General features: G+C 39.4%; 1 protein-coding gene across 2 annotated transcripts in view; it reads left to right on the forward strand.

Annotated features, from left to right (window-relative positions):
- Positions 1–24,856, forward strand: part of FBLN1 (fibulin 1) — an 83,347-nt gene that overhangs the window by 4,463 nt on the left and 54,028 nt on the right. For both annotated transcript variants that reach the window (XM_065033215.1, XM_065033224.1), the window contains exons 2-3: positions 10,622–10,721; positions 18,871–19,006. In XM_065033215.1, the coding sequence (XP_064889287.1) occupies positions 10,622–10,721; positions 18,871–19,006 (236 nt within the window). The remainder of the gene's footprint in view (positions 1–10,621; positions 10,722–18,870; positions 19,007–24,856) is intronic.

Genomic DNA, 24,856 nt, shown 5'->3' on the forward strand with positions numbered 1-24,856 from the left:
GCCATAATATTTCGTGAGTAAAAATCAGTTTAGGAATGCTCGGAGTAACATCAGGTAAGTGGAGAAGGAATAGTTGACAAAAGTAGTATCTACAAAGGCAATGTACTTGGTAACTGGAGGAGATAGGGAAAAGTTCCCACAATAATCTGCCTGTTTATCTGACCAGGCGATAATTCTTGTCCTCCCGAAATAACCTCTGGCACGGTACTGGGACAGTGCTGGAAAAGGTGGGTTGATACAGCAGTTCTAAAGCACGATCTCCAGTGCTGATGCTTTCCTGAATATATTGGCACATCTTGGGCTGACACAGTTGATGGAGCTTTTTGCCTTCACTTCTTTAAACAAGTAGCACTTTTTCCCCCAGCACTCATGAGTACTTTGTCTCTGTTTTATACTTTGTATAACCTACTTTAGGCTTCTTAGAAGTTTTGAGAAATTGCCCCTTGGATTTGAAGTATGTGCTGTTGGATCTTGAAAAGAAACTGAGTTTCTAGATTCTCAGGACTTCTCATCCAAATTCTTTCCAGTTGATCAAGTTAATTTTAAATTTTCATTCAAAGCAAGCTGAATGACATCTCTGATAAAGTTTTGAGTACTTGCCGTATAAGTATAGGACATACATTATTTTCTGGATTATGGTAGCACTCACAAATGACCCATGCTGCACAAGCCTGTGAGATGTTCCCTGCTAAAGGGTTCATTTTTGAGTCCAGTACTATCAAAACGCAGATTTAGACCTTAAGCATAGTAATGAAGAAAGCAATATCTAAAAAAAGATTTTACATCAATGCTGCAGTAAGTGTATGGATATAGATATGGATATCCATATGGATATGGATCCAGCTTTTTAGGATTTATTGAGCATTGGAAGGATATACTGTACAAATGCTACTAGTGGTATATCCATTCAAAATGCTACAGTTATCCAGCTCTGAAGCTCTTATCACTGACTAGATTCCATACTCATATTACTGAGTACTTCTAAAATCTCTCATATACTTCCTATTTCAATTGATTTAATTTAAATGTAGACGTATTTTTGTGCTTGATCGAAGGCTCTTTAAGGTTTGTCTAAAGACTGCAATGTACTACAGTACATTTCGGGTCGTGCCCTTTGTAAAAATGAACAGGGCTAACAATAGATTAATTGTAACATCTGATATAAAACTTTCTAATCACACAATTTTTTAAGATTTGAAATGAGAAGTCAAGAGAAGATAAGAATTTGTTGTTGAATGAGAAAGAAAGAGTGCCACTTCAGCCTATCAATACACTGTGAAGTAATTTCATTATTTGCATGGGTTTTTTTTAATACAGAGAAGAGTGAACAAAAAAATTTAGCATGTGCTTTTCAGAAAGGGCAGTTCCTGTTCTTCTTCCAATAATGGGTCTTTTTTGTAGGTCCATCTGTATCATCTTGGTGAGACTGGGTTCTTTAGGTCAACTGTGTCCATCAGAGCTCTGAATGTACCCTCTTTTACTCATGTTCTTGTGAGAATGGATAGCCTAGGACAGCCATTACTTATACTAAGCTGTTTATATGGTGCTGACTCAGTAGTCTCCAGTATTACATTTCTCTCAATTTCTTCATGTCTTCTAGAAAACATAAGAGACGTCTTCATTCTTCTCGTCTTAGTATCTGTCAAACTCCAGCCTCCTCATATAAGTCCAAAAAACAACCTATCCAGAAAGATTAAAAAAGTGAAGTTAATTTATTCAAGTGTGTAAGAACCTGTGTAGAAGTGGTAGCAACAAAGGAATGAGTATAAATGTGATTCTGGAGCAGGCAGTGAGGTAATACATTATTAAAAATTCTCGCTCACTGGGGACATTTAAGCACAAGAGCACATTGCCTAGAGAGGTTGCTAAACAGCTGAATAGAAATCTGCCTAGAACTGAACAAATTTTATCAGTTCTGCCCAAGAGTAGCAGGTAGGACAAGACAACTTCTTGGGGGCTCCTAAATCCTTATCTTCTGTGTTATTTTGATGTGTAGATAGGATGCTTTAGAGTCTTCTTGCAATAGGTGAAGTCTTACCTATATTTTTAGTATCTAGTTGCCTTTTTTGAAATTGTGGGTTTGTTTGTTTGTTTTGGTTCTGTTGTTGTTTAGTTGGTTGGTTGTTTTTTATTGGCACCTAGAAAAGAACAAACAAACAAAACAAAATCACCACACAGTAAAGCACTTACTTTCCCCACTTTGGAAAATTAGGCATGCAATGTTACAGCAGACCATTGCCTCCCTCAGGCCTGACTATATCACCAAAAACATCATCACCAGCTATTGCCATGAACAATTTTAAGAGCTTCTTTTATTAACTGCAAACAGACACCTTGTAAAATGAGGTTTGGCCATATCTGAAAAATCCCCTTAATTGTGTGATGGCCACTCCTGTTGCTACCAGAGCCACATTCCCCATAAATGAGTGTTCTCCAGACCTAAGAAAATTTCCAGTAAAGTGTTGGCTGTTTTAAAACCAACCACAAAACACAGTAACATACCAGACATTTCCTTTAGAGTGCTGCTCCTTTAGTGAGTGTGCTAACTGGATTTCTTTAGGGATTTCAGCTGTCCTGAAATAATCACACTCAGGTGAGAATTCATCCAACAAGTGAAAGTTCAGACCCTTTAAGCCTGTTAAGGGACAATATCGTATTTCTTAGGAGCACATGAACTGTGAGTGATTTTCTGTCAGTCCATAAAGATCCAATATGACTTCCGCACTTGGGACAGAAAAGCACCTTTGTGATAGACCCTCTCTGAGGGCAAAGAGAAGCTTAGAGTGGTACTGGAGAGGGACAGCTGGTGATGAACACAGCCTTGCAGGCTGCAAGAGATTCATTGGAACCTGCCTCCTGGCTTGTACTGTTGTGGGGGTTACAGGAGAGGGCACGCTGGCTCCAAATTTCATGTGTTTGTTAGGAAGTTCGAGCTGGTAGATTCTTTAAGGGAACCTGTAACAACAACCTAGTAGAAGGACTAAGAATAGCTTACTGTCTGAAGTGACTAATGCCGCAGCTCAACTGTGTCTGTTCATCTTACCCCATCAGTATATTGACATATTTGATGTATGGTCTTGAGGTAAACAAGAAGGTGTCTGCAGAGAAATAAAGGTTCCTGTTCACCTTATTCCTTTCTCTGCATCTAAAAACATAGGAGGGGCATCTTCATTCCTAGTCCAGTCTGAAGAGATCTTGCAAATACTCGTGTTGCCTCAGATGGAGAAGGGTAAGGCTTTCCTGCATTGCTCCATTACTTCCAATTCAAAGCATTTGTTTCAGGGAAGCTTGAGGCCAGATTTTCTGCCTTATGTCTTTTTCATAGTTTCAGGTATCCTTCGCCCTTTCCTCTACTCTGTGTAACTAATCCCTAGGTTTACACACAAGATCAAGATGCAACAATGCTGTGTTTATCCTGTTACCCTATTACCACAGAATCACAGAATGTTAGGGATTGGAAAGGACCTCAAAAGATCATCTAGTCCAATCCCCCTGCTGGAGCAGGAACACCTGGATGAGGTTACACAGGAAGGCATCCAGGCAGTTTTGAATGTCTCCAGAGTAGGAGACTCCACAACCTCCCTGGGCAGCCTGTTCCAGTGCTCTGTCACCGGAACAGTTGGAGTTTTGAAGTCAGCTGGCTTCCATCTTGTCTCTGGGTCTATCTGATGCCTTAAGTAGCCAGACAGACTGTATCTGCATTGCCAGAAATAGCATTTCCACAGTTTGTTGTAAGGACAGCCAAAAAAACAAGACTACAAATCCCAGCTGCCAGCACTTGACTGCAAAGGCAGCTGACTTGTCCACCTGATATTAGCCAGGTGTCGTTGTTTCAAGAACAAGTGGTTTGGTTTAGCAGACCAGGACAAACGCACTTTGTCTGCCCTGAACCTGTATCACAGTGTAGCCTTGGCCAAAGGTTTATGCAGTTGCGCTAGTTTTGTGTCAGGAGAATTCAGATGTAAAGGGAGGTTGGAAGACAAAGAATGTGACTACGAATAATATGGATGGCCAGTCTGTCATTTTCAGGGTCAAATTCTATATGTAGACTTGTGGTTTTGTGTTTGTTTTGTTTTTTTTTTTTCAACTGACAGTTAGATGGATGAGCATCACTAGTAAGAGAGTTTTCTTGACGTGACAAGAAAAGTTTTATCAGAAAAGTACACTGTGAAAGTTGAAAGTATTTTTCTTACTGGAAACCTAGACCATGTCTGTTGTAATCATGAGTTCCAAAAATTCTGGATGACATTCTGTTACTGAAACGTGTTGGACTAGTGCTGAGCTTTCACAGAGTCCATCTGCTGCCTGTATCTGCATATGCTGAGGAGTGATAATCATGTTCTGTTTTCTCACATTCCATAGTGCTGAGTCTCTTACAGAATAAATTGAGTGAATGGCAAGACCTAAACCACATTTTACAAAATCACTCAATTAGTGTGCTTAAAAGATTAAAACCATCTTAATAAGGAGGTGTGACTTCGACCTCTTGACCTGAACTCACTTCCAAATCCATACCTGGTTATGTGGGCGGGGAAGCCGATGAATTTGATGGTCACATCACTTATTGCACTGAAGAACTGGAAAGCTTTACTACCCTGTTTTCCTGAAAATATGACAGGTTCTTATATTAATTTTTGCTCCAAAACTAAGTACTTTTTTACATGTATGGCTGCCTGTACACTATTTAAATTGACTTTTTTTAGTGAACTGTAACTAGGGCTTATTTTTGTAGTAGGGCTTATATTTCAAGCATCCTCAAAAATCCTGAATTTCATGCTCGGGCTTATTTTCGGGATAGGTCTTATTTTGGGGGAGACAGAGTAGCACCAGCTTGATAAGCTCACCTAGACTTTGGTGTAACTTTGGTTTGATACGATCATCTGCTTTCTAAGTGTTCCATGGATCAGCACTGAGTAATGAACAGCTATCAAAACCTGGATTGTTCATAGGCCTTTCCATCATCATCAGCTGTACAGAATAGCTGCTATTGTAGATTGCTACTCAAAAATCTGTCCGGTTTTGATCTAGCTTGAAAATTATCCAGTCCTTTTTACTTCTGCTTTTTTTTTTTTTTTAATTTTATTTTTGCACAATTCCCAGAAACAATTCAGCGTTTTACATTCCAGGAATCATGCTTTGGGTAACATTCTTAAGCTTATCTTTATTTTGCAGAAAATATTCACTGTAGCAGCTGAATAAGCAATTATTACATCATAGAAGTCTAAGGTTATATAGACTTTAACCACATTTCTTGCTTTGAACTCCCACACAATGTGGCAATCCTGTTAAGATTAGCAAACTACCTTTTTTTAAGACAACCATATGCTCATACACATTTTGTCGATGTACACATAGTTCATAGCTAGCACATGAATGCATCACATACACAAAATATTTTAATTTGTGTGATCTTTAATCACTTGTCGTCTGATAGGTCTTCTTAATGACAGCTTTTGTAAAATTAGAGATCTGAGCTATAGCTGTCTTTTTACTGTCCTCTTTCTGAGACTTCTGAAAGTTCTCTCAGAATACTGCATATACCACCATAATGTAAGGACAGGCATCCACACTGTTACCATACTAAGGCGACTCCAGTTCTTTTGAATGCCTTGCTGCACATACCTTTTTACAGGGACAAAGTAGTAATGAAGCTGCATTTGATTTTATCCAAAATTGACTTGGACTTTCTCAGTCAATTATCATGCAAAATTACTGTATCTGAGTGCAAGTCAAGTAAACATGCTACCATCTTAACAGATCTGATGTTTATCTTCATATTTTTCTGTCTCGTGATGCCAAAAAGCTGAACAATTGCTTCACAAACTTACAAAAAGTGCCAGGCAGTATATTGCTGCAAATTACAACTTTCCTATGGGGTTTTTCCCTCCAAATAAAAGGCTACGTTTCAGCTGAACACAGACAATATTATCAGCTTTTCCCAGAAGTGTTTTGTCTCTCAGATGCCAGAGATTTCTCTGGCTGATTTGCATGACACATTATTGGCAAAACAGCTGAGGAGGCACCAGGTTCAGGAGAGCAGGACTGTAATTCCTCTTCGATCATCTTTGGTGCTCCAGCACTGAGGGGGTGCCATGAGCCCATCAACTTGCAGTAGAAGACACATGGTCACGTTCAGAGAAAAAAGAACCATCACTTCCTGCACAGTAAGTGCGATTCTTTGAGATGTCGTAATCAGAGCAGTTTCTACCATCTGCTTTCCACTACCGCTTCCCTTCAGACACCCTGCGTTACAAACTTCGACCTGGGAGAAACTGAGGAGAGGCCATGGCCCCCCGTGCTGATGGTTCCCTGAAGAGGTTGTGAGGAGGCACAAACAGCCTCAGCATGAACTGTTTGCTTGAAGATTTCCAACTGGGAGCCGCATGAATATGCACATGTAGAGTTGAATCCACAACACTGGAAAAATACAGTTACAAGACGATAAGTCTGTCCTGTTTCTAAATGCTCGTAATGGCTCTTAATGCCAAAATAGTCAGAATCAATGCCAGTGGAATCAGGAGTTGACACCCAAGGTGTGAGACACACACTTTGAGATTTTGCAAGAGTAGAGATTTGTCCATAAATGACCATTTTAAAAAGGAAATTGCAAAGCCAAGCTAGAGAAAATGTTTTTCACTGTTTTATTGTTATGTTTTAGAAGAATGGCCTAGAGGGTGGGGCCCTATTTTTACTGCTTGTTTTTCACTTCCCTCTATTCTCAAGAGATCTTTGGCTGAATCTTTGGAGGATGTGAACTGTGATGTCACTGAAACAATGAGCCTGGACCACAGCTCTCCCCTAAACTATCTGAAATCCTTCTTTGTCTAGATGCACTCCTACAGACAAGTTTGCATAGCTTGGCCTGCTTTGAATTTGTGAATTATTAATATTTGGTTGGAGTAGAGGTGTGTTGCCAGAGCTGGGAGGGAAGAACTGGTGTCCAGAGCCAGGGATTGTCCTTCTGGAACTTGGCTAAAGACCCATTTGTACAAAGCCCTGCAAAAACTTGCAGCCAGCTCTGCACTTCAGTTAAATGTGTATCATTTTTCAACACAGTTAAGATTGATTGCAGACAACTGCACTAAAAATACAGTTATTTGTAACACATTGTATGAAATTTGATGCATATAATGTTTGTTAGCAAGACACTGGCAGACAGAGAGCACCAGACAGGATCCCTATTCCCAAAGAAGAGATCAGACACAAATTCGTGTCTTTCATCACAGGCAGATATTTATTTACAAGGCTGATTTTTCTCTGTAGCATTATAAACTACAGTTAGCTTTCGGATACTGGCATGACTTCAGGACACACTGAGAAGTTAAAGAGAAATATTGTCTTGACTTCATAAAGGCAGAATTTTGACCATTATTTTGGGTATTTAAGTAAGACTAGAAGGATGACCTGGGTCATAGAGTACAGAGCTCTCTTATAAACTAACATTTAATGTAGTTCTGTTTATGAGCATAATGATTTTCTTACTAAAAAATATTTGGTTTACTTGATCCCATAATTCTGATTATTGTTTATTGCTGTAATATTTGTTGACAGGAACCACATGTTTTCACAAGCTTTACTTATCTAGGCTTAAAATGGTCTCTCCTCATATAATAGCACTTTGCTTCCCCTGACCATCCTACTAGCTTTTCTTCACACATTTTCCGTTTTGATGTAGTCTTTCGTGAAGAGGGGTTGCCAGAATTACGCTCAGTACTCCAGAGCTTTGCACTGTAGAACTGATAACTACCTCAAGAGTACCTGCCTTAAGACAACTGATGCATCCTAACATCTCATTTAACCCTTTATTTTTTGCTTTGAATTGTTGGATTATAATCACTAATCAGGAATATAGGCTGTTCCCTGCAAACAACTGAGTTACTGGAGGGGGTTGTCTTCTCTACCTTTCAGATGCTTTTTGCTTTCCCACATATGAAGATCTGCCAGTTGAGGTACTCATGTGAACTCTGATGTACGTCAAAGTCAGTGAAGGACCTGGACAGATGTGACCCCCATACATCAGGGCACCTGAGGAACGATGGCTTTGTAACTGGTATAGGGTGAGCCAGAGGTGACAGATGCTTGTCCTTACTGGACTCAGCAGGAAGTCATCTGTGAAGATGAGTAGTCTTGAATATAAGGCTGCTGCTTATCGAATTTTGCTCCCTTTAGATGCGCTTGGAGCAAAACTAAGAATGAGACAATCATGTGAGGCATTTTATGATCCGATGGAGAGATATGGTCTGGGAATGACTCGGTGCACTCCCTGTTCTGACACCAGCTTGCTGTGTAATTGGGGGAAGTCGTTTCGTCCTTCTGTGCTTTAGCTTCTCCATCAAAAAGATGTAAATGAGATTTGCCTTCCTCTGTGCACCACAGCAACCTACAGATGAAAGAGTCTTATTTATTTTTCATGAAGTAATCAGTCACAGAATCATTTAGGTTGGAAGGGATCTCTTGAAATAATCCAATGTTTGAACACTCTCAAACTAAAGCAGCATCTTATTGTGTTCAGACGGAATATTCATATGGTGGCTGGAAAGCTGCCCAGTGGAAAAGAACCTGGGGGTGTTGATCGACAGCTGGCTGTTTATAAACATCGATCATTTCCCCTCTGAGCCTTCCTTCTTTTCTCCAGGCTCAACAGTCCCAGCTCTCTGTCTCTCCTCATATGAAAGATACTTGAGTGCATAAATTATCTTGATGGCCTTGCATTGGGCTCACTACAGTAAGTTCATATTTTTCTTGAACTGGGGGGCCCAGACTGGACACAGCACTCCAGATATGGCTTCATCAGTGCTGAGCAGATATGGCTTCATCAGAGTGCTGAGCTCCCTTGACCTGCTGCCAATACTCTGTCTAATGCAGCCCAAGATGGTGTTGGCCTCCTTTGCTGCAAAAGTACTTTGCTGGCTTATGATTAGTTTGGTGTCCACCAGGACACCTGTGTCCTTCTTTGCAGAGCTGTTTTCCAGTTGGTAATCCCTCAGTGTGTACTGGTGCATAGGGCTTATTCCTCCTCAGATGCAAGATGTTGCATTTCCCTTTGCTGAACTTCCTGAGGTTCCTGTCAGCCTTTTTCTCCAGCCTCTTGAGGTCCCTCTGGATGGCAGCACAACCATCTGGTGCCATCAGCCACTCCTCCCAGATTTGTATCGTCTATAAACTTGTTGAAGGTGTACTCCTTCACAGTGTGCTCTTACCTAACCTGTACATTGTCAGCTTCTCAATGGCAATGTTATAGAAGATAGTGTTTGAAGTCATACTGATGTCAAGGTAGACAATATCCACTGTTTTTGCCCCCATCCGCTAAGGTAGACACCTCATTCTAGAAGGCTATGAGGTTAGTTAAACATGATATCTCCTTCATAAATCCAAGGTGACTTCTCCTGATCACCTTCTTGTCCTTCATGTTTTTTGACTTTGTTTCCAGGAGGATTTTCTCCATCACATTCCCAGAGAGAGAGAAGAGGTTGACCAGCCTGTAGTTTTGCAGATCACTTTTGTCCTTCTTCAAGACAGGGAGGCATTTGTTAATTTCCATTCTTCAGGAACTTCTGTCATTCACCATGACCTCTTGAAGATATTTGAGTAGCCTGGCAGTGACATCAGTCAGCTCCCTCTGCACTCATGGGTGCAGCCTGTCAGGGCCATCCATCAAAAAACTTATGAAACAAAAAGAAAACATTTGAAAGCTGTCTCTCTTGATAATCAGATTTTTTTAAATTATTTTTTTACACAGATTGCGTATTTGTTATACAAGGAGCTGTTCTGTGTCCAGATTGCAAGATAATTAATAGGAAAATGTGACTCATGTTTTATTCCAAGTTCTGATACACCTGCTGTGCAGTGAACTTTTGCACTTGGAATATGAAGCAAACCTGTAGTGCTTGTCAGTTCATTAACAGTGTTTAGTTTTGCTAAATTAGAGACTTTTGCAAAAATCATACTCTGCACAAATAATTACTTTCAGTGTGGTTTTCCCTTTGTATAAGTTGGCATCGATATTAATTTTTCTTTCATATGTTGTGTTCAAAATACCATATAGCTTTCTGTCTCTTTGTCCAATACTTCTGCATTTACAGACATACTTTTGAGTAAAACAGATTAATTGGATAATAAGAATAATAACCTCAGGAAAAAAATAGTTCTGCAAATTAACTTGTAATGAGGTTAATTTGTCTTTTGTAGCAGACAGCTAATTGATTTATCCTGTATTCTTCAGGACTTCAAAAGCTTAGTTATTGCTGCTGTTGCTTTTGATAATAAAGGAGTGTAATATGACAGATCCTTTTATTGTGCAGGACTCTACGTATCTGAACTGTTTTGTGCTGGTGTATCAATCGCTAGGCCGTGTCTCTGTGTGGAAGGTTATGGGAAACTGCAGTTTGCTTCACCAAGGCAGGAATGTCTCATTGCAAGGTGCTGACGGATGCTTCGTTAGGCCATGGCTGCTCTTTTGGATGGGTGCACCATTCTGTGTGTAGATCAAGGAGGGGAAAATGAACAGGCTTTCTGTTTGTTTATTTATTTATTTATTTATTTATTTATTTATTTATTGCAATACTATTTACTAAGGTTGCATTAAATATATTGTTGTGTTTTTCTTTCCTAATTTCTGCAGATCTTTCAGTGGAAGAATGCTGTGACAAGGGTATTGAATGGGCAAATAAAAACAGAATATGTACGTCTCTACCGTTAATATCCGAGTCCAGAGAATGCAGGTATGTAGTTATGTATTATATATTAAACCTATAGTTTTTCATGTAAAACCATGGCAATGGCAGGTATGAAAGCTGATTTGGAAGACAAAGCATGCAGCTCTTGAATCCAAGTTTTTCAAGTCCACATTTAGCCTTGGGGAGCACCTGCTGAGTACTTACTTTTCTGTCATTACATCATTTATACTTTTGCCATTCCTCTAGTGTAGATTCACCCAACCCTAATCTGTTTGACATGTACTGCCTCTTAGACAGAAGCTTTTCCACTGTACTCTACTCACAGGGCTTGGACTCTGCCTACAGTCAATACATCTCACTATGGCTCCCCTAATGTCAGCAAAACTTCTTCATTTTCTCCTGATCGTGAATGTGGCCCAATGATGGTCCAAATTCTTGGGCAGGAGTTTATTAAGAAACACAACAGATTCTGTACGTAATAAACTATAGATTGCATATGTACATATGTATACATATTGCATACATATGTAAGACAGCCTTTTAAAACTCTTTCTCCTGTGTGGTGCCACACAACTAATTACCCCACAGTTGTCAGCTGAATTGCTGAATGGAGGAACTTAAACGTTAAGTCAAGGAGCTTCCTAGTTACATAGATTGTTTGACTTCTGTCAAAAGTATTCGATCATGGAAAATAGTAACTTTCAGTTAATAAATAGATTTCTTAATTCTACTGACTATTAATAAGGTGGTAATTTCTATTATGTAATCTAGCAAATGAAATAATGAAGTTAAATGTTAAAATTATTTGCAGAGTAATATTTTGGTTATAATGAATCTCTTATATGGTTGAGGTATTTGTATTTTTTATGTCAATGATAATTTGCATTATTTTTGTCGTTAAATGCACTTGTTACATTTCATTTGTGTAGCTAACAATTTGCGATAGGTAATTTGAAGGACAGTTTCACAGAACACTTGATATTTAAAACATATGGCCTTGTTCCCCTCCATCTTTTTAAATGGATTGCAAAGTGATTTAACCTTGGTAATTGTAGAAGTGTTGGATTGATCTTTATTATGGAAAGAATGTGTCTTGCAGGCAAGTCTGTCCATGTTTTCTGGCTTTTGCATTTATATTGGCATAGAAAGCAGTCTCTTACACAGAAGAATTGACAGATAGGACTTAAATCCCAATTTAGGAAATACTTGAAGAGTCAGAAGAGTTACATACAGAACAGAGGCAGGAAAAAACAGGAAATTGAGTTTATTGAACAATCTGGGAGTCAGAATCTTGATGATTTAATAATAATTTGATAAATGTGAGTTGCATTTCTGCTGCAAATGTAGTTTATTCTTTTAAAGGTTGCCATTTTAGAGTCTTTAGGACTTCATAGGGACTGAAAAAAGCTTACTAATACTTCATCTAGTTTTTGTGCATAACTGATATGTAGTAAAGAAAATTATAGTGATGTAATGGTAAATCCAAAATGAGCGAATGGATATACTCTGTGAGAGTCATGAGCACTTACTCATGATAAAAAAGTGGGTAAATTCGGTTCAGTTGCATTTATTCCTGACTGTACAGTAAATAAACATTGCTCCCCCTGAAGCTTGGCTTCACTATAGAAATGACACCTTCGACTACTTTCTTTAATAGCAATATTATCTCACTCCCACTATGATTACAAACCTGGGAGAGGTAGAGAAAAATCACTTTATGATGCAAAACCACTTTATGATGCAATTTCAGACACAAAAGTAAGGGCCAAATTCTACTCCTAACTGCTGGTGTAACTCGAGCCAGAATGAACAGTGAGGGATCATGATTCCCTTCTCAAGCATGTGAGGGTGATGACACTGATTTTTGTATGTTTATTGCTACTGCACAGCAATGTAAGCAAAACCAAAACCAGCCTCATTGCACTTGCTGAGGTCTAGGCAGGTGGGAATATGGCACAGGATGCCTTATTGGTTACAGATTTTCAAAAGAACTTGCTTCCTATTTAGACACCTACATGCCATGCCATGGCTTAAAACCCGGCTGGGATCTTTTTACTGTCTAGTGCAGAACAGTTTGGACAGTGTAGATCATCTAACTTTTGAGCGCTCTAAAAAAGCATGGCCTCTTGGGTGTACAAACCCATGCTACTTCACGCCAGAGGGAGCCCTGTTTGCCCTGCCTATTTCAGCTTGGGTTTGCAAGGTTACAAGTTGAATGCAAGGGAAAAATACATGGTGAAGTTAGCAGATTCAATGAAGTTACTGAAATCAAAATGGCTTTGCACAGTTGCATTGCAAAGACCATGCAACACAGAACAGACTGGATATGAGCACTTTCCCTGACATACTTTACAACAATTTACATGCTGGTTTTGAATCCTCTGCTTTGAATAGTAAGAACAGATTCAGTCCTTCCCTGAAAACAAGTCTGCTGCTAGAGATTCTTTTGCTTTTCTTTTGTTCATGTGAGGAGAACTCAAGTGCCTTATTGAATCAGAATTGCACCTCCTTGGCCTTTTCCCAACCATTCCAAGCACATTCATAGTAATCAAGAAAGGTTTCCACACGAGCACTGGTGTTCTCCTATCTGCCTTGCATCCTAGAAACAAGCTGACAGTTCTGAGTTTCGACATATTTTTAGGATCCTTCCCCCAAAGTTTCTTGTGGTTCTTGAAGGGCTTGCTATCTGTGTGAGCATCACATGCTGAATATGGTACAATTAAAACTGTAGATGTGCTCAGTTTCTTGTCCTCCACCATAGGTGAGCCAGCCCACTATCTGAAGCTCACACAAATTCATAAGATCCATCTGGCTACAGTTCCTCAGTTGCATTTAAGTTGAAACAAGGCTCCTGGCTCAATGTCCAGTCACATCTGCAATCTCTTATTGTGGTTGCTTGTCCCACAAATGAGTATACCTCATTGTATTGTCACTCTGGAAAATGACAGTAGTTTTCTCTGCGTCTTCATGACTCAGTAAATATGAGTGCAGAGTTTTAATGAATGATATCTTTGGCTGTCAGAACAGCAGCTTTTTGCCCAGTCATCCATTTTCTTATGATGCAGTTAAACTCACAGCAGCTGGAAACAGCTGCCATTGATTTTTGGAACTCAACCTGTCCAATAAATCTTATTCCTCTCAAAATGAAGAGTTTTCCCTGTCCAGAGCTCTTAGCAAGTGAACTTAGTTCCTGGGCAAGAAACATCTTATCTCCATATGTGAGTTGCATGCCTTTAGCACCATGTAAAGTCTTTGGAGTTGTATTTGAAATGACATCATTATTAGTGTTGCAAAAATGCATAAAAGAAGAAGCTACGGAACACTCTGCTAGGTGCTTTGCAAAAACAGAACAAAAAGGTGACCTGTGTTTCCAAGTAGAGACAAGTGGCAGTACTTAGAGACAGGTTCAGATGTGGAACACAAGGAAATAATAAGAGTGTTTGGAGTGATAGGCACCAGATGCTTAACTGTGGATAGATGTTTATTGGTTTATGCCATTGTAAGTGTGGAAGAGACTGAGGTTTTGGACATCGAAGTTGTGACAGTTGTATGTCTGAAAAAGCTGTTTAAAGCTATTTTTGGAGAAATTGTCTTTATTAATTATTATCTGCTCTCTGTAGACTGCCAAATGTACCTCACAGTTGCTAAGATTTTTGGCTTCTCGGTCAAAGAGTAGAAAAGTCTGCTATGATGTCAGGTTTTTATTGCCACTTGTTTAGGATAACTTGCTTACTTCACTTTGCGAATAATGTCAAACTCAGTCCTTTCTTGGCCACAATATTATTAGTGTTGTTTTTCTACATAATATATAATATCAATATAGTTTTACCCTTTACCTTCAAGAACACTTTTATTAATTAAATGCAAGTTGTTTACAGATTACAGCTGATTAATTTTGAGGTTTGTTGATTCAGGTATTTTTACTTGAGTCCCTTGCTAATTTATAACACATGTTCAAATACATGTATTTTCATTGTTGAGGCACTCTTTATTATTTTCATTTGCCATATTGTGTCACCCATAATACTAGATCTTGCTCTTGATTTTCCTAAGTTCATTTCTCTTGGATGTTAAACTGCAAACCAAAAGGACTAAGGGTGGAAGACCCTGCTTGTTTTTGCGAAACAGTTCTGGAGTGGAATAATTTTTTTCTTTTTTTTTTGGACACATGAATAGCACTGACATAGTTTAAAGTAGAAGGAGGGAGGCAGAGGGTAATTAAATTAGGCTGACAACAAAGACATTGTTTTCAGAGCAAAGCTAAATTTTAATGCTTTTATGGAAAGAAATGAAAGGAAAACCAGGCAATTACAAAATCTGTGCTGGTTTAGGAGTGCATCCTCTGGGAAGGAGAATATTGTGGAAGGACTGTGGAGGTAAATGGACATGTAGCTTTCAGTCTGGAAAATTATTCTGTGAAAATCTGTAACACTGGTTGAATTTTAGCAGAAAGTAAAAGTGAGAATATAAACCATGATTTCTTAACTTGATTTATAATTAAAATATCCAGTAATGAAATAACTTCCATTTTAGATCAGCATCTGCAACAAAGAATAAGGATTTTTTAAAATGTCTGAGTGATTTCTGTTTACTAGTGACCCATGGATAAAATTTATCTTTCAGAGACCAGAAAATGCATGATTTTACCTGAAATATCCTGAGTGAATGCCAGCTATGAGGCCTCATGCTCCTAGAGATTTTGTATTTAGTGTTTTAAGATTTCATTTGTATTATTGTACTGTTTTAACTGAAAATCAGAATGTGGCTGATAAGGAAGAAGTAGCCTTTTGCATTTTTAATTTTTAGGAGTAATTAAAACCAAAAAACACTCAGGAAAATACTCTATTTTCTATTTTTTTTGAGACAATATTCTAAGGTGTCCATAGACATGAAGTTAATAGGAATGCTACACGGGAAGAGTTGAAAGGTTTTATGCAAAGAGACAAATCTAGATGTCCTGTTAGCCACTAGAGATGGCTCCTTTACTCTGCTGTGAGGTATAAAGTGGGTATGTATTATGTTAGGGTCTAAGCCAGGGAGACACATGCAACTTAGCAAAGACAGGGAGAGATACTCTTAGTCTCAAGTCTTGGAGACTAAAGAGCTTGTGGTGGTATATGCTCTAGTGACCATCAGCGTTGGGGCTGGTGTATAAAGAAAAAGGATGGTGAGCTGGGCAGGCTAAATTGAAGCCAGAAGACCAGTGCTGTACAGATTTTTCTAGCATTTTTCCCTGACATCTTTCAAGGTTTTCTACCTCCGTGAGAGCCGCACAAGTGTTTACAGTCTCAAATGATGTTTGCTACCACTGCAACTTCAATGGAGGATTTGGGCAATGAAGTGTGATTTTATTGTTGTTGTTCTGAGAATGAACAAATGGTATTTTAATCTAGTATTCAACTGATGTTTAATTCCTTGTTACAGCTGGGGTGGGCCATATGACTTATGAATACAGCTGTGGGAAACATTTTAAGAAACTTTTTGTTTTGGTTGAAATTGCCAATTTGTCAGCGATTTCAAAGAGCTGACTTGTATTTGAAAAAAATGCTACACTGAAAATCAAACACCTACTGAAAGACTGCTGCTGTTTGTTTGTCTGTCTGTGGCTAACATATCTAGCTCCTCAACAGGACTTGGAGGGCTAAAGGAGCTGGAAAGGCTCAGCTCCCACACTCTTGGGCTTGAAGTTTAGGTTTTACAGGCTTCCAAAGTCCTGACAGTCAGACCACCCCAGAGCTGGGCAGGGAATGGAAATTCAGCTTCAGAGGGAATTTCAGCAACAAAAAAGCTACAGTTTTCCAAACTGGAACTAAATCAAACATCAAAAACTTCAAATATTCTGCCGAATAAAGTTGCTGTCCTGGGCTTAACTTCTTGCTATGACTTTAGAGGCTATTTTTGAATAATGTGTTTATGAACTTATCCTGGTTTTTCTTCCTATGCATTGAAATCTCATAGCTGTTTTTGTCCAAGTGAGAACTGCAAAGTCAGACCGTTACAAAATCCAATAAATAATAATTGGGAATCTTCAGGAATGTAGCTCAACAACCTCACCTCACCCACATGCACAGAGAGGCAGAATCTGACCTGGTACCTGCATGTCCCCTGCTTTTAGTGGCTGGACTGGGTGGCCTGGCCTTAGAGCTGAGGGACACCTTCCCACTACTTGGGAACTGAAAGATCATCTTATGGTCATCGAGAACAGGGAAGCTCCTCCAGAGGTGATGCTTGAGAATCCACTATCTCAGAAGTCAGTTGTTCAGTGGTGCAACTAATTCACCTCTCTTCCTTTTACTTCCAAAATCTTCAACAATGTAAATAAAGGATTTTTAAGAGTAAAGGGCATTGGTTTGCTCAATATCTTCACATAATTTTGTTTATCTCTAGGTAACTCGAAAAGATTTTACTCATCAGTTCAAATAACTAGAGTTGAGGAAAAAAATAGGTGAATACTCTTAACAGCAAAGAAAATGCATCCAGTGTTGTTGGTCTGTATGGAAGTGCATTTATAGGGTTTTTCTGTGTCATTCTTATAGGTCTCTAATGTATCAAGGCATGCCTTTTAGGTGCCTCTGTTGTACTCTAGATAGAATTTATCAGCTTGGATTGCCTTTGGGATAGTTTACTTTCCCCTAGCAACTCAAGTAACGTTATTCTTAGTGAAATTGCGTTATCACAAAACACATGAGTATGTTTATATCCTTGTATGTATAATCTCATTTGTTACTCTTCTTTAACTTTTTTTTTTTGCTGTTTCTCAGTGTCTATTACAGTAGGTAGCGGTGGAAGAGTTTTAAACTGCAAGTTTCAGCCACAATGCCACCCGACAAAGCTGAGTTACACATAAAAATGGAGCGGAGAGAGGGAAGGTATCTCCTTCCATGGGCTTTGCATTCAAGTAGCAGTAGTAACAGGAGTGGATGAATTTAAATCATAGAATGTCCTGAATAGGAAGGGACCTGCAAGGATCATCGAGTCCAACTCCTGTCTCTGCATATGACAGCCCCAACATTCACACCATGTGTCTGAGTGCATTGTCCAATCACTTCTTGAACACTGTCAGGCTTGGGGCTGTGACACCTCCCTGGGGAGCCTGTTCCAGTGCACCACCACCCTCTGGGTGAAGAATCTTTTCCTAATGTCCAACCTAAACCTCCCCTGGCACATCTTCCTGCCATTCCCTCGGTTCTGTCACTGGTCACCAGAGAGAAGAGCTCAGCGCCTGCCCCTCCTCCCCTTGTGAGGAAGCTGTAGCTGCCATGAGGTTTCCCCTCAGTCTCCTCTTCTCAAGGCTGAACCAACCCAGTGACTTTAGCTGCTCCTCATATGGCTTCCTCTCCAAAACCTTCACCAACTTCGTATCCCTCTTCCGGACACTCTCTAGTAGCTTTATGTCTTTTCTGTCTTGTGGTGCCCAGAACAGGTGAGGCTGCACCAGTGCAGAGTAGAGTGGGAGAGCTTAGAGTTTAAAGCCTCCTCGCACATTTTTTTTTTTTCCACAGGAAGGAGTTTTCATTTTATTCAGTGAAACTGAGATAAAAATAGAATGCTTTTATGAGCAGTGGAACTAACAAAGCTCAGTTTCCTGCAGATGTTTATTGTCTCCTCACAATAACTTCTTGCCCTGTAATACTCTTCTCTCCTTCGTCTTTGCCTCTTGCTTCAATACTTTGTTCCTCACTGTGGCTTTCCTTGGTATCTTCACTTCTCCCTGTATCTCCAGCTTCCTTTGACATGCTGTACCTGTTTGTTTGAGTGAGAGGCAGCGGGTGTGAGGGTAGACTGACCATGGGCTTGCAGGCTCTCACAATGTCCAGGGCCTGACTTCTTCCTCCCATCAGTTAGAGCACCGATTTGGTTCTCGCCATCCTCTTTTCAGCCACCTGCTGTCACAAAACATGCAAGAATGCAAGTCCTGGAAACCTTGAGCCCTGTGGCAAATGTGGCTGAAGTTATCCATTTGCTTAAAAAAATTGTTAGGACAGACTGCAAGGTAGGCAGTTAAACTGTATTAAACACATTACCTGGACATTCTGCCTACTCCTAGAGAATATTTTTGCTCTATAACTAAAACATATGCCCACAGGAACCTCTTTCCATGAGACTAGTACAAGTGCTAATTGTCAAAACATGCATTATTTGTTCTTGACCTATATATGACATTCTTCTTCCGTTGCTTCCATCCTTTTGTCAGCATGACGCAGGTACAGTGCTGCCGCAGCCAGCTGGAGAAGCAGTACTGTTCGGATGGGATTGAATTTGCCAACGTGCGTGAGGAGTGTGACTCACATATTGGTGAAAATTCCGCCTGTGAAGCTGAATACTTCAAGGTGAGATGTCAGAGCTACTCCTGTTAATCTTTAAGAAATGGTATTGGCTTTCTAGATGGGTATGAAGGGTTGACCCTGAAAGTCACTGTACTCAATTTGCACATAAACAGCTTTTTCCCACCTACACCTGATGTCTGTGTAAACGCTGTCCACTTGGTGCTTCTTTGAGAGACATGGTTCTTCATTGAGCGAAGCAGACTGACTCATTACATTTCAGCAGAGGCAGAGGGTGGAACACAAAAGGGTAGGAAGTCTTAAATGGGTAATTGGCTAGGAAACTATTTTTACATGAAGAGAAGACAACAACGCTGTATGAAGGGATGAGTGAGAAACTCAGATGCATTTCAGACTTTAGCTTTCATTAGAGCTTTGTGGCCTAAGGTCAAACTCAGTGGTTTTCATCATTGGTGGTCTAAAGGGGTAGGACTGAAGTTAATCCTCTCGGTGTACTTACAATTCCAGCTTGTGTACCTGTCCTTAGTTAACATCACTTCAATTTAGAATTTAATGGAGACATTTGTAAGCTTGTGATAATAGCATTTGATATTAGAATAAAAATGCCCAACATTGGCATCTTTAGTTAATCTGTGTCCTGCCCCCCACCTTTATTACTGTCTTTTGTCTCTCAGTTCTTGAAAGGGGGCATATTCGTGCCACTCTGCAGAGTGTTCTTGGAAGACAGTTCCACCAATAAGATCATGACCTTGACCCAGCCATGAAGAGCTCTGGTCCTGTTACAGATTTCTTTCAGTAATGATGAAAATAGATGACAGTGATCTGAATTCTCCCCAGTGCTCAAAGATGCTGAATGTTTTGGTTCATTCAGTTAAAAAAATAGGCTATATGGAGAAAGGCAGACAATGCCTGACTCACAAGTTTCATATCTTTTCAAAATGCTTGTTTGATCATGTTCCTGGCCTTGGGATGCCACTGATGTCAGGGCTGTGAGCAGAAGAAAGGTAACATGTGCTGATGATGCTGGCATTGTTGGGCTGTTACAAACCTGTCTGCATGTGCAGCATGGTTTTGTCCCCTGGTGGAGTGTGTCCCACAGAGGGGATGTATGTCACCTGTTGACCACATCCAGGGTGCGCCCTGCTCCTGGCATGGAGGTTCCTCTGTGCAGCCTTTGCTGTTACAAAGCCTGTCCACCCCAATATGAATGTGTAATGAAAAAAATTTTAGCCCTCTGTGTCAGTACTTTGAAGGGCTATGGACAGATGAACAAGGACTGTGATGGCAAGTGCTCTGCAGATTCCAGTGCTTGCTACCAGAGACAGGTTTATGGCAGCAGCACTATTTTAAATGGATACCATGGGACAACTCCAAACCAGAATGCAACTGTTCAAGAAAACCCACTTTCCCATCAATTGACTGATGTTTCCCTGTGTGGGTTTGTCAGCATGAGGAAGAAGAGTTAACATTGCTGTTTTTAAAATGGCCAGACTTCTTTAAAGATGACAGGTTTTCATGGTGACAGCTGTATTATTAAACAAAATAGACTGGGCTTTGATCTCTGGCCCTGAGAATAGATAGCTCAGCACAGCTCATGTCACATAAGTGACATCTTTCCCCTGCAGAACACAAGGCATGAGGGCTATTGGGAACACTCACTGGCCTGTGCTAACCCCAAAATGTGATTCAGCACTGTCTGAGAGGATGTTGCCCATTAGAGCTTGCTCATATTTAAACATTTCAGACGATTGTGGGACAATGTCTGAGCCCATATTCTGTCCCTGTTTTAATTTACTGGTACAAACATAGTCAGTGTGTAATCTTTGTGAGGCATGTTCTGCTCACCACCACCCCCCACCACCATTTGGAATATCCTACCCTCTATATGTGTACTGAGGTATAATAGCTGCATAAGTATCTTTGTAGATAATCTATTTGATCCATGATGGGCATAGATGATTTATGATCTAATATCAGTGAACAATTAATAATTTCTTTTGTTGAATACATTTTGAATCTGATGACCTTGAGACATACAGTGTATCTGGCAATTGTGCCCTGCTCTGGTAAACAAACTCGGACGTTCACACCAAGCTCTCACATGGGCTCACATCTCATTTTGCCTGAGTTGGTCCTTTTTTGTTTAGTTTAGGTAGCATATGAATTCTTTTGGATCTTCTTTGTCTCCTTCAAGGAAGCAGAAAGAGTGATTTAGTAATTCAATTAGTAGGATTAATTGCATCACTTTGCAGCAAATGAGGCAGATAATCTTTCTTTTGAATGTAAAACTTGTGATTGAAAAGAAGATAAAAAGACCATATTTTGAAAACACTTGCCTCAGCTTTTACACTTAAAGGTGGTAGGGATCTGTAATGATGGGCATAATTTTACTCCTCAGTTTTTTTGGAAGCATAGCTTTTCTTACCTTGAAAAAAAGGATGCAAAATTAATCATTAATCTTTAAAATCTTCATCAAGAGAGAGTAATCAATTTCCAGATTTATTGCTGATACAGGAGATGTAGAAATGATTTTATGAAAGTTTCTACTGTAACAGACCTTCGGAAAGGAGTGAAGCTTGTCAAAATTGATCTTCTTTAAGGTATTCGGATGTTTTCACCAAAATTTGTCATAGGTACTTTCTCTTTCCAAAGATCAAGATATGGCCTTATCTTACCAGTTTTGTCAAGAATACTTTGGTTGTGAGCACCAAAGTTTTATTGCTTTGGACTGTTTAAGCTATTCTAAAATTTTTGTTCAGATCTGCAGAAGTTCTGAAAAATTCTACTGAGTTATTTGTATTTTTTTCAGTCTGTTTTTCGTAGCATCTACTAGTTAGTCTGGATTTCAGCATGTGAGAGACCTCTTGTGGACAGATACGCAAAAGCCATGTTAATACATAGTTTACCCTTCCACATCTGCTAACTTAAATGGTGACATAAATAGTAAAGACCTATTATAAATTTAACTAATTAAGAGAGCTTGTTGATGAAAGCAATTTCAGGTGCTTCCTAATCCCACCAAAAACAAATCTTCAAACTTCTCACATGTAACTATTTATTCCTTTATTCCTTTGATCTTTATTCCTTTCTGTGAGTAAGCAAGGTGTAAGAGCAGTCAAGGGATCACAGGACTTCAAGGGAGGGTTCAGGTTTCTGTACAAACACGAAGATCAAGGCATGGTTTTGGAGCTGCATTGGCTTTTGCTAATAATGGGAGAGGCAAAGGAATAAATATTTGAGATTATTATTGGTATGACTTACGAAGCGAAGGTTTGCAACCAGTGAAAGTGTGTAATAACTCAATTGTTCGGTTGTACCATGCATCAAGGCAGTGCTGGTTCTAGCAAATGCGCGAATGGTTGTCACAATATGCTCCTGGGCAGCTGGCAACCTTTGGAAAATGTCTGCAAACACATCAAGAACTGAACTAATATGGAATCTAGACTTTACCCCAGACTAAAGGATCAAAATCTTTAAGAGTAAGTTAACAGCCCTGAAACAAACAGTGTGAAAAAGGAAATGGTGAGATTAATTTTACCAGGATAGTGATAGTTATAATGACATACTGCTTTATGTCTCAGAATACCAGAGTGCTTTGTGAACATGAGTTAAACTAGCCATATCACTGCTAGATTATTACCATTCCACAGTGAGAGAACTGAATGAAAAGGCAACTTCCCAAGTTCACAGGTGAGATATGTGGGGATGTATGTTGGTCTACAGAGTCCTGGGTGTGCTCTGAGCACAAGGCCATTTATCAGCTCCCCCATCTTTTTTCTGTAGTTGAACAGGTAACATTAGCCTTTAGGACTGCCAGTGCAGAATCTTCTGGGGTCAATACTAAAAGCCAATTGCCATAAACACCAGTGAAGGAAACATTTGACACTTTCCAGCTCTGAATAATTTTGGCTGTGGTATAACAACATAAATTATTATCTAGATGTTAAATCAAGATGGATCATCCTCAGTTAGAATAAATGCCGGTTGGAACAAACAGTTCAATGCATACAATTATTTTAAATGTAGATACAGTTTCTTACAGACACTGCAAGACTTGGCAAGTTTTGCACTTGAAGATTCACATTAGGTGGAGACAGAGAACTTTGAAGTGGTGGCTCAATGTGGAAGAAATAAAGAACATAAGGTTGTTCAGCATTTGATGAATGGCAAGATTAATGATCGCTCTTTACAAAAAAAAATCCAGAGAAACTCTGTAACTCCCAGTTTGAGCATGTGTGACAAGATAAAGAAATAGATTGAGTCAATTCGTATGCCCAACAGCAGAAGCCAGTGAGGATACTGAAAAGTATATAATGTCAATGTTTGGCAAGGCATCAGCTGTATTAAGTAACTTATGTAAGATTTGGTTATCAAAAATAGGCAAGCTTAAATCAAAAAGTGAACCTTCAGCTGAGTTTTAGTTTCTGTATTCTAATTTATGGTTGTGAAAATTGGAATTCTAATAAAATTATAGACAGATGTGAAAAACTTTGAGAGAAATGCCTCAGGACAGTGTTAGATGTGTTAAACAATAAATACTCAGAAATGCTGCAATTCTTGGAAGAGATTATCAAGTACTTATTTCCAAAGTCATCCAGAAAAAACAGAAAAGATCGAAATGTCCCAGACATGCTAGTGATGAAACCGGATCATCTTCCAGTCTATGGAAGTACTTGGAGAACCAAGTAAAAAAAGTAGGTAGTGAGGAACCATCCCAACAAACTGTAGTTAATAAGAGAAAAAATGTATCCTAACATGATGGCAGGCATGAAAATAGCACCCCAGCAGCTAGGAGGGAAGTGCTCTCCTGCTGTACAGCATTCTGCAGCAGGGAAAGGATTCACTTGTGTATTTGAAGATAAAGTATAAAATAGTGTGCTCGCATACTTCAAAATGCTGCAAAGTAAAAAAAAAATATTGAAGAAACAAGAAAGAAGGTTTTTATTGTTTTGCTTTCACACTGCTCTAGGTTTTAAAAGAGCTTTTCACTGCAGTACAGAGAGAGAAACATATAATACCTTATAAGGGAAAACAGAATATAGCCAGGGGTATATGTCTCAGAGTAGTGCAATAAATGTATAGTTGCCTTCTTTTCAATAGATGTGGTGTTTAAAGCACCAAATTACAGAAATGTAGTTCGATGTTTACTTATTTTATATTCCACCTGCTCTGTTTGATGGTGCAGGCTATTTCCTTCAAGCAAAATAGAGTCTGGAAGAATAATAAAACTGACAGTAAAAGCTTAAATGTGCTTTTACATGACAGTGGCAACTGGCAGACACCAGTTCTAGAGAACCAATCATCTTTGCTGCTTTTTTACAGCAATGAAGAAAACTGAATACATCAGCAGTGTCACCTCAATTTAAAATGAAAGGAAACTTCCACAGGATTAACTTGTCCCATGTTCACTTCTGTGGTGTATTCTGGGGCTGTATTTTGGCAGGTCTGGGAGTGGCAGATAATGTTTCATTGCTGGAAGCCATGTCAGGACTGTGATGCTTTTAAATAATGTTTGAATATGTGGTCTGTTTTTCAGGGTAGAATAGCTTCTCTTTGTGACCTGTTAACGCTAACTTTGGATGAATCATGTTTGTTCACTTGTTTGTTAGTTCAGAGAGGGGTATTTTTTGCTTGGAAGCTGAGTAAGCAGTTTAATTATGCACTTCATTTGTTGTGTCTCAGTTTAATTGAGCTGGACACAAAAGGGAAGCAGAGGTGTTAAGAGTTCCCACTGTTCGCTGGTGTTTGAAACTGGGCTGTGCAGGCAGGGAGCAATGAAATTCCATATACATACATGGACCATTGTGGTTCTCCACATCACCCTGCACACACATTCACAATATTTGTGAGAACTGGATCCATATTCTGTGCTCATCTCTATGTAGGCCAGTTGCA

The sequence above is a fragment of the Columba livia genome, chromosome 1 (genome assembly GCF_036013475.1).
Source record: "Columba livia isolate bColLiv1 breed racing homer chromosome 1, bColLiv1.pat.W.v2, whole genome shotgun sequence".
Lineage (NCBI taxonomy): Eukaryota > Metazoa > Chordata > Aves > Columbiformes > Columbidae > Columba > Columba livia.